Source organism: Cyprinodon variegatus, unplaced genomic scaffold, assembly GCF_000732505.1.
Source record: "Cyprinodon variegatus isolate N-32 unplaced genomic scaffold, C_variegatus-1.0 Scaffold15, whole genome shotgun sequence".
In the NCBI taxonomy this organism is placed as follows: domain Eukaryota; kingdom Metazoa; phylum Chordata; class Actinopteri; order Cyprinodontiformes; family Cyprinodontidae; genus Cyprinodon; species Cyprinodon variegatus.
Genome location: NW_015150468.1, coordinates 1974004 through 1993681, shown reverse-complemented (window position 1 = coordinate 1993681; position 19678 = coordinate 1974004). Strand labels below are relative to the sequence as shown.

Genomic DNA, 19678 nt, shown 5'->3' with positions numbered 1-19678 from the left:
CCAGTTCAGCCATTTTAGTCTCTGGCTAACCAAACTCTCATCTCCTTCAGAAACTGTGAGACCTGTCCCGGACCGGCACCTGAACCAGTATTATTTACTCTGTGTACACTTCTTCAAATAAACATTGTTAAACTTTTCCTCCGTCTCCCTTAGTGTTCTGCATGTGGGTTTAACATAGTGAACCGATCATGACACAACTAACATCTGCATGTTAGTTTAAAAAAAGAGTCAACATACCTTGGATAATTGCTGCATTAATTAGACTGATCTGAATTATGGCACCAAAATGAGAAATGTCCAAAGGTAAGCCCTTAATAACACCTAGTAAATGAGCAAATTGTCCGTTATAATAATTTCACTAACAATTTATTACTTGTTTTTACCCTTGATTTGAATAACATATTAATTAACTATAACTTCAAGTTCTAGTTATTAATAGATTCATAATCTGCTGGTAAAATTGAACAGCAATATTTATTGAAAACAAAAATGCACAACAAAACAAATAACATTTGTAAAACAACTATTGGATGCATGCTTCAGGAAATTGAATTTACATAAAGAAAAGCTAATAGTAAGCCATCATTAACACCTTAATAAAAAATAACAAAGTTACATTGGGGCACGTGAAAGCAGTTGTGGACTGTAGATAACTGGATGAATTGGATGATGTCATGTTTATTGATGAGTAGGGCATATGTATAGGGTAAGGTACGGGAACTTTTTTCAGTAGAATCCCAAAGAGATTTATAAAGGGAAATGCCTGAAGAAAATTTCCACAATCATGTCCATGCAGCCTTAGATAAAGACACATGTCAATGTCAGGCCTGCAAATAATCCAGATAGCAATTCAATTAGAAAATTATGGTTGAAGTTGAATAGCATGGTTCATGATAAGGCTCTAACCTGCAAGTTGGAGGCAAACATCCAGAGAAAGCTGGAGCCAGATTGATGAAGACTACTTCTTGTCACTTATTAAGACCATGCCTCAGAGACTGAAAGCTGTTATAAAAGCTACAGTGGGTGCAACAAAGTGCTAGTGGTTTGTTGAAGTGTTCACTTGTTTTTGTTTTCTTCATGATTCAGTAATATTTTCCTCAGAATAGATTGATTCCAAACTTTTTCCTCTGCTTGAGCTAAAAAGTTGTTTTCTTGATTGTCTTTCTTAAAGCCAGATAGTTGCCTCTTGACTGTAGTTTTGTGTCATGTGAAAAAAAGAGTTTTGTTCCCAAGAAAATAAACAAACAGATGAACATCCTGTGAGACTGGTGATTCTATCAGTTTTGCCAGGGGTTGTAAAAGCCTGTCTCCAGATGATCATAAATCTAGCTAAGAAGTGGTGTTTGTTAAGTCACTGTTTTAAGCCCTACTATCAACGTTTCCTCTCTGCATGCACAGTAAAGCTGGGGGGTAGTCTGTAGCTTTCTTAAGCTACACCACTGTTTCATAACTGGTGTTTTATAACTACTGATTTATTAAAACTGTCAGTTTTGAACTAAATTGGATTATGGTTGTTTTGAGACATAGTACTATATTATATAAGTATAGATTGGAATGAACAGGATTAAATTAAACTGATATAAACTCTTAGCATATATTTTGTTTTGAAACCTGTCAAACCTGCAATATATAGTTGAACTTTCTGAACAAGATGACTTGTTGCAGAATAATGTGAGAATTTTCTCTTAAGGCTTTTAGTTGTTGAAAAAAAAAAAGCTGTCAAACGTGATATTAACGTTTGACGTATCAGGACAGGAAAACTAATCATTTTGCTCTGTTTAATGTAAATGTCTATGTGGAACTTAAGCATGATTATATATCTCCAGAAGGAATTTTTTTGAAAAGAAAGTTTATGTGAAGCAGTAAAAACCTGACCATCACTAATCTCATACTGTCAAGTTACCAGAGAGTGTCTACAGAGAGAGGGCTGACTAGAGGAGCTAGCTTGTTGAGTAATACCAAGTTACTGTCGCAAGTTACTGTAGCATGATAGAAAACTTTGAATCAGTCTGACTGTATGATCTGGTTGAATTGCTTCTGTAAAGTGTCTTGACATTACATTTATTGTGAATTGGTGCTATATAAATAAACTGAATTTAACTGAATGGTAGATACCAGAAGAATAAAAAAACAGCCTGTTATAAAAGGGTAACTAAAACAGAAACATTGAGCAAGTGCTTGGTTTTGTGTGCTGTAATGCTGTAATGATTGATATGAGAATTAATTAAACATGCATGAAACAAAATTAAATTAGTATTTGTGGTAATAATTTTTTATTGAAGAGTTATTTTTTATTGTAGGAACATAAAGAGGCCAGCTTGATATAAACTAATTACAATACTGTGCAGCAAGAACCATTAGGCATACATAAAGAGACACCCAATTGTGGTTTAAAGCATAAATGGATTAAATGTTGTGGACAAAAAAGATAGAAAAAAAAAAATATATATATATATATGTATATACACATCTAGATATATATATATATATATATACATATATACATATATATATATATATATATAAAAAGATCGACTTCAAGCAGGACCTGGAAGGACCTAAGAGACCAGCTGCATGATAAAAGCCTAGCTAATGGATCAATGTAAAAAAGGTAGATGTTCTTCAGGCATTTATTATTCATAGCAAGCTTCTCAGAGCATATGAGAGAGAATTACAGGGCATGGGTCTAAAAAATTATTTTGTCACACCAGAGGCTTGAAGTAATGTCTTCTTCACTGGAAAATAACCTATCTGGTAGTTGGTTTTCAATGCCTATCTTAGTTAATAAACACTTGCATCATTAACACTTATGATTGACACTTCAAACTAAATAAAAAATGTCTCTAGCAGCAATTGCAGTGCACAAGTTTATGCTATCAAACATGCATTTATTCCTTTTCATTGTGAAGTTTTTGATTATATCTGCTGTATTTTAAACAATGTCCAAAATACTGGACGTTTAAAATTTTATCCGATAACTTTAACAGTGTTGGGTTGGATTGCTACATAATAACACATACATTTTTCGAAAAAATGAATAAACTTTTATAGTTGATCCTGTATTAAAAATATGTGCATAAATACTCTGGAATAATGTATTAACTTACCTTTCTCTTGACCTTCTTAATCAGCTAAGCCTTCAATATTCCTACCCTTGAAATTCAAGTTAGAGATTGGACCTCAGGTGTTTTATTTTTACTCATTCAAGTCCAAGACAATGATCCCTTGTGAACCCCTGGAGCTGCAAACCTCAGGTCACCTGGGTTCTGCTAATTAGAATTAAGTTCATCGCAGAGATGCTCCCTCGGCTCGTCAAGGGTCACAAGAGTGTTTCACACATTGACTCATTAAGGTGGACTACAAGGCTGGTCAAAAGGGAAGCACGGGAGGCAGAAATGTGAATTAAGTAATGCAGCAGTTTAAGTTGGAAACACAGCATTGCGCAAGAATGAATCAGCCAATGAAGCAGCTACATTAAAATATTAACATTTATGAAGGTGATTTAAGGGCAATTTAATTCTACCTGAAAAAAGAGAAAGAAAAAAAAGCAAACTAAGTAAAAAAGGGCAAGGAATTTAACTTTTACTAACAACATTACATTACATTAAATTTTGAGAGCAAACCAGTGTAAATTGCTTAAAAACTGCCAAGTTCTTAATATCACTAACTCTCCTTCAATTGATGTCCTAAATCAACCTTTTACATGTTCATTTGAAGGAACAAAAAGTTACATCTGTTGCGGTTGTGTTGGTGATAAGTGAACGAGCATGACATTCTACACCTAAAAACGAGGATTTTTGCCTATGTATTGATTCCACATCCATAACATGTAACTAAGTTCCTCTTGTTTCCTGTGATAAAAGTATTTTGATAAAACACATTTTTTATATGATGCTGGTGAAGATTCTAAGTCATCCAGGACTTGCTTAGGTAAAGAAAGGTTTGATAAAAAAAAATAAAATTCTGTTTTTTGGTTGAAAGCATTTAGTCCATCATCCAAAGGGTTTTCTGAATTTACAGCCTCAAACTGAATACACTGCAACTTATATGTGAATGCCGCAATGAAACCAAATGATTGAAATAAATGGGGAAACCACCAGCACCCACTGTGCAGTGTGGGTCTGATGACTAATTTTTGCCAGACATCGCAGCAGTCCTTTGTCTCTTTGGCTATGAAATACACAAGCCCAACAGGAAAAATCAGGCACCAGTTAATAAAGAGTTCAGGTAAATTTCAGAAAACAATCACCAACTTATGCTAACATGGCTTACTGTATGTAAACAAAACGCCAAAAACACAAGGAAACAGATGAGCCATTGGATGAGTAAAAAGAAATTAATACGCACCAAGTTTTGCCCGAACCCACGCAAAAATACTTTCTTACCATGTGGCTGTTTTTGCAGCCAGGGCTGTAGCCAGGCCCAGCTGGCCACAGCATTCAGTATGAGTTACTGCACTGCAGCCTCACTGTACCCACTCTGTAGTCAGTATGAGCCTGCATCAAAGCAAGTGTGGGATTATGGAGACTGAACTCTTCAACCAACAGGGCACTGAATCTTATCCCTCTTTTAAATAATAATTTGATTAATATAACAGATTCATGTCCCTGCCATACTCAGAACATAGGTATAGTAAAACTGTCCGAATTTGTTGATTAAAATCTATCATAAAGGCTTTAATGAGAGCCTTATTTTCAGAATAAGGGAAATACAACAAAATATCTGAACTCACCAGCTTGGTGCGTATTGACAGAGACATTTGCCAGTGATCGTGGAGCCACACCCAGTCCAGAAACGCCATTCACAGCCTCCACATGGAAGGTATAATTGGCATGAATTGCATAATCCAGTATGGCCACAGAAGTACCAGTTATACCGAGCGGCCGTGGAATGAATCTTAGATCTGGTTCACATGGCTCACATGGGGTCACACTACCATCACCTCCATCACATCGTTGACACAAAACATTGTAGGTGATGTCGCTTCTTCCCCCTGTGTTGATGGGAGGCATCCATTGCAAGAAGAGAGCAGTGTCATTGATTAATGAAACAAGATTTCTCGGAGCAGAGGGAGGCCCTGAAGAGAAAGGAAAATAAGAAACAAAGACATTTAATAGAAGAGAAAGTATTTATTTATATTTTTTATACTAAATACTTTTCATTTGACAGGTTTGGGGGCCACTTGCAGAATCCTTTAACAAATAATGTGCAATTAAAATAAGTGAGTAGGTTGTTGAGAAAAAAATATCTTGCTGTATTTCAGTCCAGGTTTGTTTCTGGATAAAAATCCTGCCAGTCCTCATCTTTATTTTAGTTTTCAAAGCCGTCCATGGTATCATTTGGCAAAGAAATGTGAAGTGTCATGAGCGTGTCTTTAAATGTCTGTGTGAAGTTGTGTGGGCGGAAGCTTCTTGCTAAGTTTGAAATGTTTTGTTCCAGCATGAAAACTTCTCTCATGAAAATTCTCTCACACACACAAATATCTAAAATTGGTTTTGAGTCAAGGGTATTCCACTCAATATAACTCAATGTCTGTAAAATCATACAGACCTGTAATGAAAAGGATTTTCTCAACCTTATCAAAAACCTTTTTTTAAACTGAGAAACACAAATAGGCATGACTTAAACACTACATGTTTGTTAGAGTAAGCTTAGAAAGTTTAAGTATTTAAAAATACTGCTTTTTTTATTGGGAATTTTACTTTGGGTTTCAAAAGAAATCACCGATACTGTAGAAAGAATCATTTCAGGTCTAAATCCAACTGCATGAAACTCTCAGCTAGTCTGAAACAGAAAGTTGCAACACTCCCGTTGATTTCCTCAGAAAGAATGAAATGTGGAAGTCATGTGGGTCATGCAGCGTAAGATACAAGTTACAAATACCAGTATTAAAATGTTCCAGGTTTACTTTCTCTGATAAGTTGATAAAACTACACCTATTTTTAATTATGAAGCGTTAGCCAACTGCTTCATATCAAAAATCAAGTGTGGTATTTAATATGAGTTTAACAGCTGAGTGGGTGGTGGACAGTGTTTCTTCCCATGAATACTAAATAACAAATTAGATCAGGAAAAAACACTTTTACAAATACGTTTTTAAACACAAAGCTATAAGACCAGTAAAAATTCAGGAAAGGATAAATAACTTCCAATTACATTATCTAATGCTTACTGTATATTGATCTGATCATTATATAGCTATGGTGGATAGAGTAATTAGAACTTTTAATTAAGTAAATAAATGGGAGGCGCAGTGGGTAGCACTGCTGCCTTGCAGCAAGAAGGTTCTTGGTTTGATTCCTGTCCTGGGGTCTTTCTGCATGGAGTTTGCATGTTCTCCCTGAGCATGTGTGGGTTCTTTCTGGGTACTCCGGCTTCCTCCCACAGTCCAAAAACATGACTATTAGGTTAATTAGCTTCTCTAGATTGTGTGAATGGTTGTATGTCCTGTTTGTCTCTGTGTTGCCCTGCGATTGACTGGCGACCTGTCCAGGGTGTACCAGGCCTCTCGCCCATTGACAGCTGGAGATAGGCACCAGCACCCCTCGCGACCCCAATTGGGACAAGCGTGTCAGATGATGGATGGATGGATGGATGGATTTCTTTTTGCTCAGTGACTCAAAAATGTTGCAGCAGTTTAAATTGATAAGTTTTATTTTTATTGTTGGTTTTAAGGATCATAAGAAATTCACTGGGTAGAGTAAGTTTGTTACAGAGAACACCAAACATGGTGTACTTTACAATGATGTTGCAAAAAATAAAATAAAATAAAAACCCAGACTCTTAAACTGTTTGACACAAACGTAATATGGTTTCGTATTTTACACAAAAAAAATCCTTAGGTGTTTATGTAGTGTTAGGATTATAAAAACAATAAAAACAGAGCTTTTCTTTAAAGTAGGCAAAAATTGTTGTCCAATTAAGTACTGCAGTAACATATATTCTGATTAGACATGGAAACTGTAGCAAGTGGTTCATGGGATCTTTATGAACATTGATAGAAGAAAAATATTTTTAGAAATACAATGAAACATGCCCATTACTGCTGAATGAAAGGTCAATGTGAGCTCCAGATAGATTCAAGTTACTCAGCAGTACAAGATCATCCCACAACTCTAAGGTCCTCTCTGTGGTATATTACAGAGATTGTAGGAAAGCTAAAATCTCCTGCCTGAAAGAGAAATGTTTATCTCATTGTGAGATTTTTTCTTGAGTTCTACTTACTTGTGCAGGCCATAGAGGAAGGGTCTTGGATACCTCTGTAGAAGCCTTTGTCGCAGTGACAGATCGTAGCAGCCTGGTCGTGGCTGGAACTGTGCAGAGGGCATTTGGAGCATTTAGTGTTTCCAGCAAATGCCTTAAAGAAGCCAGGTTTACAAGCTGGAAGATAAAAAGACAAAAGAAGACTGTTGGGTAAAGGTAGGGTACTAAGATAATTGCCTCACTAAGCGACCATCTTATTGCGTAATGTACAAAACTACGGACGACAGGAACCTAACTATTGTCTCACCAAAATAAAGACACAAAATCAAAAGATTAGAATTTGGAATATAAAACAAGTTAAAGATTCTGTGTCACTTATTTCTGAAAGTTAAACCCATTTATTCTATAGTGCTAGAGGGAAACATTTCAAGACTTAATTTCACATAGTTCATCCATCCATTACACTTATCCCAAGCGGGGTCACGAGGGGTGCTGGTGTCCATTTCCAGCTGTCTACAGGCGAGAGGCGGGGTCCACCCTGGACAGGTCGCCAGTCCATCGCAGGGCAGCACAGAGACAAACGGGACAAACAACCATTCATGCACACAATCACACCTAAGTAGAATTTAGAGAAGCCACTTAATGTAAAAGTCATCTTTTTGGATTGTGGGAGGAAGCTAGAGTACCCAGAGAGAACCCACACATGCTCAGGAAGAACATGCGAACTCCAAACAAACTGGGCCGGAAATCGCACTCGGAACCTTCTTGCTGAAATGCAGAAGTGCTACCAACTGCGCCACTGAGCAGCCAACATAGTTCAATTTTAATAAAATCATCACGTATAATAAACTGCCAAATTTTAATATATCAGGAAATTTGAATTTAGTGAAAATGTTAGACAAATATCTACAAATGTTTCCTAAGTTAATTCCATCTACTGTATTTGTGTAAAAACATTGTTACAAATCAGTGTGCCCCTGGGCAAGTTTCTTAACCTTAAGCAACCTATCAATCTGCATATTACTTTATTAATGCAGTGTTTCTTTTTTGACTTGTGTACTCTTTTGGGCATTTTGTCAAACCATTAGTACCCCTCTCACTCAAAAGTATTGATGATTGTCCAAAAATGGAAAGTACAATAAATGATAAAAAATATTTTACTAAATCTTTAATTTGCCAGGAAATTAGTAAGGAATCAAAATAAATACAAATGAAAATCGTATTATAAACCTGTATTTATAAAACAGGAGCTCCTCTGAGTAACTCCCTTATAATCATATTTAAACTTGATAATTAGGGAACAAAACACAGAAAAAAAATGATAGTCAGACTGACTTAATTAGTTTTTTTTTTTACTTCACTTTCATCAAAACACCTGAGCTGCTTTGATGAGCTCCAAGACCTCAGTGTCAAAACAGCTGAAACCAGGCTGTGCTCTACATCCAGTCTGTTCCTCTGCTTGGTTGTGACAAGGCTGAAGGTGAATTTAAAAAAAAATGAAGAAAAACTTACTTTTTTGTTGATAAAAGTGTGTTTAATATATAAAATTGATCATCAGAATTTTATTTTAAAACCTAATAAATAACTTATTTTCATGTTCCCCTTGCAATGCACTTGTGGACTACTAAGGGTACAAGTATTCCCAATTGGGAATCTCTGTATTAATGTATGCGTGGTTCACGGTGTGATTGGGTGAATGTTGCCATAATGTAAGGCACTTTAAAGAGTGAGTGTGCACAGAAAACAGAGTGTAAATTCACTGCATTTATACTTTACTAGTAGAAGTTTATTTGCAAAGTCTGTCTGTAGCTATTACTAATACAAAATGTTAAATACAGGGTCAGGGCAGCGCAGTACTTGACACAAACTGCTGACTCAATAGATGTCCAGAGGACAAAAAGTCTCTTACACACTCCAAAGGATGGTAGCCACAAAAAGTCCTTTCTAAATAAGCTGCTTTGCATAAAAAGAAAAATATGGAGAGTTAAAACAAAAGAACATGTGTGGCAGAAAAAGGGCCCCGGCAACAGGCATGAAAACAGCCTTAAGAGGATTGTCAGACAAAATCCATTTGTAACTTGGGAAAACTTTATATATAGTAAAGTGAGGTTGCAGTTAGCTCACCAAGAGCCCACCTCACACAGATGAATCCTAGAGATGAGCTATAGATGTTGCATCTCTTGTTTCAAGCCACTCTTGGGCCAGAGTGAAAAGCTAAGGAGAAAAAAACTGGACTGTTGCTTCTCATATCAAAATAACAAAAATGTATTATCATATAAATATTTTACAGAACTTAAAGTGCCATAAGTTAAGAAAATACATTTCAGCAAAACGCAAATACACTGTGTGCAGAATTATTAGGCAAATGAGTATATTGACCACATCATAATTTTCATACATGTTGTCCTACTCCATTTTGCCAATACTCCATTGGCAAAATGGGGCAGAAAAGAGATTTGACAAACTCTGAAAAGTCAAAAATTGTCAGATGGCTTCCAGAGGGGTGCAGCAGTTTGGAAATTGCCAAGCTTTTCACGCGGGATCATCGCACAATCAAGCGGTTCATGGCAAATAGCCAACAGGGACGCAAGAAGCGTGTTGAAAAAAGAAGACGCAGAATACCTCAAAATAATAACTCAAAATAATGAACTGAGACGAATCAAGCGTTAAGCAGCCAGGAAGCCATTAGCCACCAGTTGCACCATATTTCAGAGCTGCAACATGTCTGGAGTGCCCAGAAGCACAAGGTGCTCAATACTCAGGGACCTGGCCAAGGTAAGGAAAGCTGAAAAAAGGCCACCTTTGAAGAAGACACACAAGACAAAACGTTAAGATTGGGCCAAGAAATATCTAAAGAATGATTTCTCCAAGGTGTTTTGTTCTGATGAAATGAGAGTGAGTCTTGGTGGGCCAGATGGATGGGCACCTGGCTGAATCAGTAAAGGGCAGCAAGTTCCTTATCGACTCGGACGCCAGCAAGGTGGAGGTGGGGTACTGGTATGGGCTGGGATCATCAAAAATGAGCTTGTGTGACCTTTTTGGGTTGATGTTGGAGTCAAGATCAACTCCCAGACCTACTGCCAGTTTCTGGAAGACACCTTCTTCAAACAGTGGTACAAGAAGAAGACGTCATCATTCAAGAAAAACATGATATTATGCAGGACAGTGCTCCGTCACAAGCATCAAAATAGAAAAAGTCTAAAAGAAGAAAAAATAATGACATTGCTCTGCTGATCTGAACCCCATGGAGAACCTGTGGTCCTTCATGAAATGTGAGATCTACAGGGAGGGAAAACAGTTCACCTCTCTGAACAGCATCTGTGAGGCTGTGGTGGCCGCTGCAAGCAATGTGGATCACAACCAGATAAAGATACTGACAGAATCTATGGATGGAAGGCTTTTGAGCATCATGGTGAAGAAATGTGGCTATATTGGTCACTGATTTGGTTTTTTGTTTTTTTGTTTTTGAATGTTGCACATTTTTATTTCTGAATTTTGAATTGTTATATTGGTTTACCTGGTGAAAATAAACAAGTGAGAAGGGTATACATTTGTTTTTTATTACGTTGCCTAATAATTCTGCACAGTAATATTTACCTGCACACACAGGCATCCTCATAAAATGGCCAAATCTTAAAAAAAAAAAACGCATTAACTTCCAAAAATATAAAACTTTGATATTAAGGTGTCTTTTGGGTTGATTGAGAACACAATTTTGGCCCAAAAATAAAAAATAATCCTGAAAAATACAACTTGCGTTAAACAGTGTAGAGAAAAATAGTAACAAACTTATATTTCTGAGAAAAGAGAGATCTTTCTCTTATTGCAAAATGTGCAGGTTAAAGTTATGAAGAAATCTTTTAATGCTCTGAATGATAGTTTGGAGGTTTAAAATAAGTACATTTTTTCTGTTTAAACTTGGCACGCTTAGCCAAACATCTAAGCCAAATATGCATATTGAGGGGGGGTAGGAAACAGTTAATTTATATACTGCCTTTTTGGCTCTGTGCAGGCTTTTATTTTTGGTGTTTGGCAATAGGCTGCGTGCTTGATGAACGCAAATTGCTATTTATGTAGATATGACTGGATGAAAGGCAGTTCCATCTTTGCGTTAGCAATTATAGCCTGTACCACAGTAAAAATGCAAAAAACTGAAGGAGAGTCACTTGCAACTGTAAGCCCTGCTCCAAGAAACCCATATGGCAGTATGTTTGTGATGTTATTTGTTTCTTTTTTAATATTTTTCTATTTTATATTCCGCAGTTCAACAGGCTGGTAGCCAGTATGCTGTGCCTTATTAATTCCATGCAAAAGGAGGCCCAACCAGTGAGTGCATGCATTAAGAAGCCAATAAGAACTGATTTTTTACTTTAATCATAATGTTCTGAGAAACAGAAATTTGGGTTTCAAAATTTGGTGGCCAAAAGGTCAGCTAAAAGGATAATGTAGCTTTCCACCATCAGATTGTGTGTGGGTGTATGAATAAAAGAATGAAGGACTGAATTCATTGCGTAGCGCTTTGGAGTTCTTAAACATTATAACATGTTCTAAAAGTATAGGCCATTTACTATCTTCCGTAATAAATCTATATAATCAATGAATTACACTCTCTGGAACAAGTGACAAAAAATATTGAACTTTTTAAGATATAAAAAATGTTGGAGCTATACTTATAATGTACTGTTCCAAATTAGAAAATACTTACCAACATGTTTTAAAATAAAAATGAAAGGGAAGGCATTATGATCCCAAATATACCTATAACTTCTGTATTACATAACTGGTCTACGGGGGGAGGGGAAATTAAGCTGTTAGTACAAAGGATTTTATTTATTTCATACACCCAAACTGTTGAATTGGTATGAATTAAAATCGAAAGCTTTTGTCTTTTGACTCAACCCTTTTTAAAGGTTGAGTCAAAGTAGATTCCTCATTATAGCCTATGAAGCCAAACCAAGCAAAAAGGCATTTAACAGTTTGAAAGGCTGTTATAAATCAAAAGCTACATGCAGAATTTGAAAAGTATTAGTGATGGCTTTATGTAGGTAATTAATACATTTTTATTCAATTCAGTTGCAATTCTGATTGGATCAATTTTTTGACTTTCAGGTTCATGGTAACTAGATTACAAGTTTTGACACTGGAATTATTCTAAAAACTAGACATAGAATGTTTAAATTTGGTTTAGCTAAATGAGTGTTGCTGACATAGGAATAAAGTGTAAAATATTAATGGTAGGCATTTTTGCTGTTACTTTATTAGGAGCAACAAGGCATTCTCAGTTTCCCACCCTTAAACAGCTCTGCCTTTGAAATTCGTGATTATAGTTCTACCATCCCATTTCTATTTTTCCATCAATTTTCCTTATCTTTTCAATATTTCATACAGCTTAGCTCGTCCTCAATATTCACATTTTCTTGTTTTTCTGCTTTTTCTTAATACATTTCCTCCATCATTTGCCTTCCAGTTTGGTTCTCTGTTGCCTTTTTTTCTTAAGACTTATGATATGATGGAAAAAGCCATTACATATTTACTCTTATCTTACTTAACCTAACTTGGCAATGGAAAGTGAAGCAATAATAGAGGTTATTTAAATTTTTGGGAATTTATTTGGGGATAATTTGAAAGAAAAAAAAACAACAACCCTAAAAGCACATGGGAGTGATAATAATTACAAAATTAACAAATAGAAATGGCAGCTACAGAAGAGGAAATGAAGTGATAAAGCAAAATATTTAACACCCAGAGAAATCGCTGTGGGTCCAATGTGTTATATTCTCACTCTGCCTCACACATATCCATCAATCCATTTGGAAACCTCTTTTATCGTTAATGTTATGCAAGCAGCCTCTTATTCCAATTTAGATGTTTTACTGTAAGTAAAAAATATCTAATAATAAACAAATCAATTTTCCCTTCCAGCCAATTAATGAGACATTTGTTAATTGGGATGATTGAAGTATTAAATACAGTCCTACATTGATAAACATGGCAATACTTATTACAGTACAAACAAGCAGCGTAATGATAACCAGAATTTATGTATAATGAAAAAGAGAGATACTAGTGCTGAGGCCGCTTCATCCTATGTTGTTCTTGGACAAAATTACTAATTTTATGTCCTGGGCAAAGTGACATAGGTCTGACTAACTCTTTGTTGTGTAAAACCTTTTGAACAGATTATCCTGGAATAAATATTCAGAGTGGTGACCCCAAAGGCCTTTCCTAACTTGTGGAAATCTACAACTTCCTTGTCTTTCTAAAATCTTTTTAGTCAGATAAGTGTTGTTTAAAACATTATACGGATAAAAAAAAAACAGCATCAAGGATCTCTTACGACTATGTGGTATGGAATCCTAAACTTGTATTTACCCAAATTTTCTTTAACATTTTCATAGTACCTAAAGAAATGTTGTCAACTTGTGGAAAATATTAGTATCTCCTTCAAGTAAATATCCAAAGATCCAGTATAGAATAAAAATGTGTCCAAATGAAAGTAACAATTTAAAGTTTCCCAACTGAATAATAAGGTAATGTCACATTTAGTAGACAGTACAGTATCTCCCATCACATCTAGATATGTTGGCTTCTGGGTTTAGTTTTTAGCACCTCTCCTTATATTCGCACCAAAAATATTTACTAAACCACTGACCACTTGAACACTGACTCCAATGTTACTTTAAATAAATGCATACAAATCATGGAAACGTTCTATTACTGTGAATACTTATTTGACACATATGACCAAAAGCATCATGTCACAGTCTGTGTATATTACATTTAATATGAATATTTACAGTATGTGAAATATCTAATCATTCATAAGTCAACTTGAAACAATTGTGATTTAACATGTAATATGATTACAAATATATTAGTATCACTCTACTTCTTAATACTGTAGGTCTAATGATGCATCATAGAGAAAAACAAATGTGTGAAATGAGGTCAGCTGCTAATTGAATGTGAAAGAACAAAAAAATTGACCTTTTTTTTTTATAAACCATGCATACATTTCAAAGTGATGTTACATTAAAATTCAATTAACATAACATAACACAGTTAAAAAAGTTGAGGCCATTTATTGGCATGCGGAGGAGTTGAAAAGGACGATGGAGGTAGGTTCAAACACTTCTTTACTCTACTCCAACTGAGAGCAACGGTACAGAAAACATAAAATATATATATATATATATATATATATATGTTTCAGCCCTATTACAGTAGGGCTGAAACAATTACTCAGATTAATCACAATAGTCAATTATTGTAATAATCATCAAATTTAGTTATCAAAGTATTGTTAAATGGTGTTTAAAGAGCGCAACGTATGCCTTTTGGTGACAGATAAAGCAACCCTTAAGTAGCCATTATACCAAAATTGTTAAAGAAATATATAACAATTTTGCATTTAAGATAAAAATGCTTTTTCGTCAGTGAATATGATCTACCCAGAACTCCTCAAGAGGAATCGTGTTAGTTTCACCTGGTTTAATTTCATAAAAAAGTCTACTTTAAAGAACATTTTGCTATCCAATTATTAATCGAATAAGCAAAAAAATCTTTAGTCTCAGCCCTAATATATATAACAAACATATCCAAATCACAACATCCCCTTCAAAAAGTGAGAGTAGAGCCCCTTGTGGTCTGCTACAGGAGACACATTCATTGATTCAGCTGTTCAGTTTGGCTATAGAGTTTTTCTTTAAGGGTTCTTTGTGTTGTTTAATTTTGATGCTACGATAAAATTCAGATGATATAGTAGCCGTTTCTCCTTGAAAACACAGCAGCCTACATATTGAATTAGCTTTCAGTTTAATGCTAAACCTGGTGTTTTATATGCATTAAAATCTTCATTGGTCTCTACCAGTTTATTTTATAATGCATTTAGATATCCATACAATACACAGTAGTGTAAGTAATTAGTGTAACTCTAATTACAACAGTTCAGGGACAAAAAATACATTTAGTAGAGAAAATACCACCTTCTGGTAAACATAATCTACTGCCTTCTGGTAATTTATTATTTTCTAATGAAGCTTCAAGACAAATAAAAACAGGATAGTTTTGGAGCAACAATGAGTCATCTTTTTTTTCAGCTTTTGACCTCAACCTGAGTATTTCCTCTAAAGGTCTCAATGGTTACTCTACAAAGAGGATGGCCATCAAAGAGCATCACTTGTGTATTTTCTCAGAATGTATCGACGGTAATTTTGAGTTTACCTTCCAAGGTTATAAGATGTCTCTTGGCCTTACATTGTCAGAAACAGATGGTGCCAGAGAGTATGTTTACCCTGCCTGGTCTCTCAGCTTTGATATGCAGATAGGAAGTTCACAGAGAATGAGATATGTTCTAGTCTGCCTGTGCTGAGTTAGAGGCCCAAGTAAACACAGTCCTTAATGGACCTAAGAGGGGCACAGTAGCTCAAACACAACCAAGACCTTATCGATTCCATCATTTCCTATTCCACTTTACCTCAGGTTTAAGTTCAGGAGTTTGTAGTCAAGGAAGAAAGCTGTATACTCTTGATAATAAGAAAACATAGATATTGTATTATTTCACCCAAAACCCAAATACATTTCTGCCATTAAAAAACACTGACAGTATTCAAATCATAAATGGGTAAAAATTGCAATCAAGGTACAGAAATTCAGAACTGCTAAATGCATTTCACTTTAATCCCTAAATTTAATAATTTCTCTCCTTAATCTGCTTTCATTCGTGACTGATGCTTTTTTATTTTTGCAGCTTATCTGCATTTATAGAATTAGAAATATAACTTAATACATTCTATTAACTCTCTGCCACATTTCACTGCATCCCTATGAATTTAGTGCTGTAACGAAAGGATGTGGAACAAATAGAATCAGCTCTATGATGTTGCCTTATCTAGGTCATGATATAACCAGCTATCTCTGAGTAATCCTCTTGTGACTGACACTGAAGGAACTTAATAGAATAATAATAAAGTGCATGATTGAGATGTCAGAACAGTCTGGTAGAATGCTGTTGGGGTGGAAAGCCAGGTTTGATAAGCCCCAATGCCTTTGTTTAGGCAGCTGGGAGAAAAGATGGACGTGTTAGTGCCGAGCTCTGCTTATATTTCGGAGCGTTGGGGTTTTCCCTATTCTCTCTCTGGCTCTCTCATCCTCTTGCTCCCTCTCTCCCTCTTTTGCTTTTTTCCCCATGCTGCCTCTCAGACAGCTTTGATCACAGCACCCTTTGAAGCAGTGTTCCAAAATGAAAACGAGGAGAAAGCAGAAGTCACCGAAAGTTCACGCCTAAACTTCCTGCAACTACTGTTGAAGTGCATATCTTTATAATGACATAAGCCCTGACAGCAATATTGAAATTATTCATAAAAAAATTGATATAAACTGTTAAAACAGTAAATAATTGATTATAGGGCCTTGCTGTGTTGTTACTATACACTGATCCTTGCAACTGATTAGAATGAGTTGGTTACTGCCATTGGACATTCCAAAACATATAAAAATATGATGAACTGATATAGAAATGTATACATTTATTCAGGTTTTTGTCATAAGAAATGTATGCTATTAAAAATTTGTGAAGGCTTTGTTGTGTTGTTGGAATTTATTTTGACTTCCAATGCACAACTGTTTGCTACCCCTGGCCAAGTGGCTCTATCACAGTTAGACATGGCTAAGTGTTTTTCATACTTCTCATGTCTGTTAAGATGCAGCCTAACCCTGGCCCTTAGCTTCTCAATGCTTTGAATCCAACACATTTTAAACATATTTTTGGTTTAAGAATTATATCACTTAATGTCCATAGCCTGTTGTGAACATGGATATGGTTTGAATATGAGTAAATTCAGTTGACTAAACTTTTCTCCAGATTGGAATGCAGATTCTAACTTGTATATCTAAATTGAGGCTGACTTAATTCAGCATGAAATAATATTAAATATATTTTTCCCTCTGAATAAAATTGCATCAAATAACACCTTTATAATTCTATGGAATAAAAAACATATCGCAGTGGGATAATGCATTCAGTATAACTGTAATAGCCCTGTATTTTTGACTATTAAGCTTGTAAAAAAATGTATTCACAAAATGCATTCAACATAGCAATTGCAGTATCTTATTCACCCCTTTCTTTTGCTTGACTTTATATTCTGGCAAACGTTGGTAGACCACAGTCTGCAAGGTTACCATATTACATTTAAAAGTAAAAAACATAGTTGTTTTTAACACTTTTTATGCCTCTTTGTGTCATACAAAAGTGACAGTTATTTATTTTCAAGAACTGTTTTCATTCTGTTGATCATGCTGATATGTGTGTACCATATTTTTGCATAGTAAATTTTCCAAGGCATGGTGCAACAACTGCATAAAGGGACATGGATGCTAAAATGGATCAGGGATAAATCCACCTTAATTCATTTACAGTTAGGCATCTGTATCAGTGAGCAGGGCCTCAATTGATTTAGGTTTGTACAGTTCCTTGGGCCCTGCCTCTGACAAGTCTGGCTCTAGGGCCTTCTGTAGTGGTCTGTGTTGCAGCAGATCTGGACGAGCCTCTAAATGAAAACACTGTTGTTAGTTGAAAGTCTTCTTAAGAGAATGCTTTCAGTGTTCTGTAATAATCTTCATTTTATGAAGAGTGCTTCTCTGTGAAATCCTCTCCAAAGGTTCTGGAAGAGTTTCAAGAACATAGCCTATTGTCTTTATCAGCTTGTTGAGTTCAATTAGGTCATTTGCTCTGATGCTGTTACCCCAGCAGATGATGGCAGAATAGATGAAACCACTGACTAATGGAAAATTGCGGCAAAAAACTGAGGGACCTATGTTTTTTTAGACTCTGCTAAGCCTCTTCATGTCCACCACCTTCTCTACTTCACCCATTGTGTTAATAATATACAGCTTGTTCAGGTTTCTTTTGATATATTCAGTTATCTACCTTGTTTTGTTTAAATTCAGGATCAGATAGCTGTTTCCACATTAATTCACAAAGTGGTTCATTAGCTTCCTGTACTCAGCTTCTGGTCCATTTCTAATGGATCCATGACTGTAGAGTTATCAGAGTATTTGTGCAAATGTCTTTGGACTCTTGTTCTGGAAAGTGGAGGGTTACAGAGTAAAAAGGAATGGTGATAGTACTATCTCCTGTGGTGCTCCTGTGTTGCTGACTACCTGATAAGATACCTGACCCTTTAATCTCCCAAACTGTGGTGTATTTACCAGGTAGCTTTTGTTTCAGGCGATTGTGTTCTGGTGTTTCTGACAAAGTTAAAATCAAGTTAAACGCACTGTAGAAATCCAAGGACTGTTTGTCATCCACTGTCATCTAAATGACAGTGGGTTTTTAACTCCAATTCCATGGTAATAAGGAAACTGCAGGGGGTTCTAACAACTGCTTGTTTACTTTCACATCAGATTTCCAGATGGAGAAGCACGATTCATCACTTTAGAGCAGATGTCTTCAACAGTGGGTCTGCGACCCCGAGGGGGTCCAAGGAGGTGCTGCATGGGGGTCACGAAAGTTTTGGTTGATTAGACCTTTTTTTTTTTTTTTATACTCCCCCCTGCAATTTTTTCCACTTATTGAAATGTCTTTAAATACACATTAACATGAATTCAACACATTGTAGTAGACAGATAAATGGAGGCAGAAGGTGTCTTTCAGTCATCAATGCACACAATCAGCGACACACAGGAGCTCCTTTAACCTGGGAACCGTTTCATTCACAACACCTGTCCCATCAACCCATCAACACCATCAGTTTGGGGGTCCCTGGCCTGGAAAACGTTGAAGCCCCCTGCTTTAGAGAATACGTCTGACATTTCGCATTGCAGTTGGTGATGTATGGCTTGGATTCAGCTGCTCGACCATGGAAACCCATTCCATGAAGCTCTCTGCGCACTGTTCTTGAGCTAATCTGAAGGCCACACAAAGTTTGGAAGATTGTTGTGATCCATTCTGCAGACACTTGGGGACCTCTGCACACTATGCGCTTCAGCTGGGTGGATTTTCTTTTTTTTTTTTTTTGTAGATGATGCAATCATTTATTTTGTCGTTTGTATCCTCTTGAGTTAACCCTGAAGATTTTACAGATTGCTCTCAACATCTTGTAAGATAACTTACTCCAGCTGAAGATTGTCTGGAATTATTTGGAATGTTTCTAAGACAAATCTCATTATTTTTAGCAGCTATGGGATGAACTGTCAGGGTTTGGTTGTTGTAGAGGACCCAAATGCAGAGGCAGAGAGGCTGAGGAGATTTCTTGGGAGTTAAATGGGGGCAAAAACAGTAACAAAGGCAGGAATGCAAAAATCCAACTAATAATCAAAGCAAACCAGAACTATGGAGACATCTGGGGGAAACCAAACATGAGGAGCCAGGGAGAGAACAAGAAACGTGGACAACAGCACGAGAGGACAGCAAAGACAAGGAACCAACCAAGAGTGAGAGCAGAGGGAGAGCATATATAGGAGAGAGAGACAA

At 36.0% G+C, this 19678-nt stretch overlaps 1 protein-coding gene across 1 annotated transcript in view; it reads right to left on the bottom strand.

The window, feature by feature from the left end:
* The window catches only part of LOC107090552 (ephrin type-A receptor 6-like), an 82128-nt gene that overhangs the window by 30885 nt on the left and 31565 nt on the right, over positions 1-19678 (bottom strand). The window contains exons 7-8 of the mRNA XM_015383990.1: positions 7225-7380; positions 4733-5077 (exon numbers count right to left, since the gene is read on the bottom strand). Coding sequence (XP_015239476.1) covers positions 4733-5077; positions 7225-7380 — 501 coding nt within the window. The remainder of the gene's footprint in view (positions 1-4732; positions 5078-7224; positions 7381-19678) is intronic.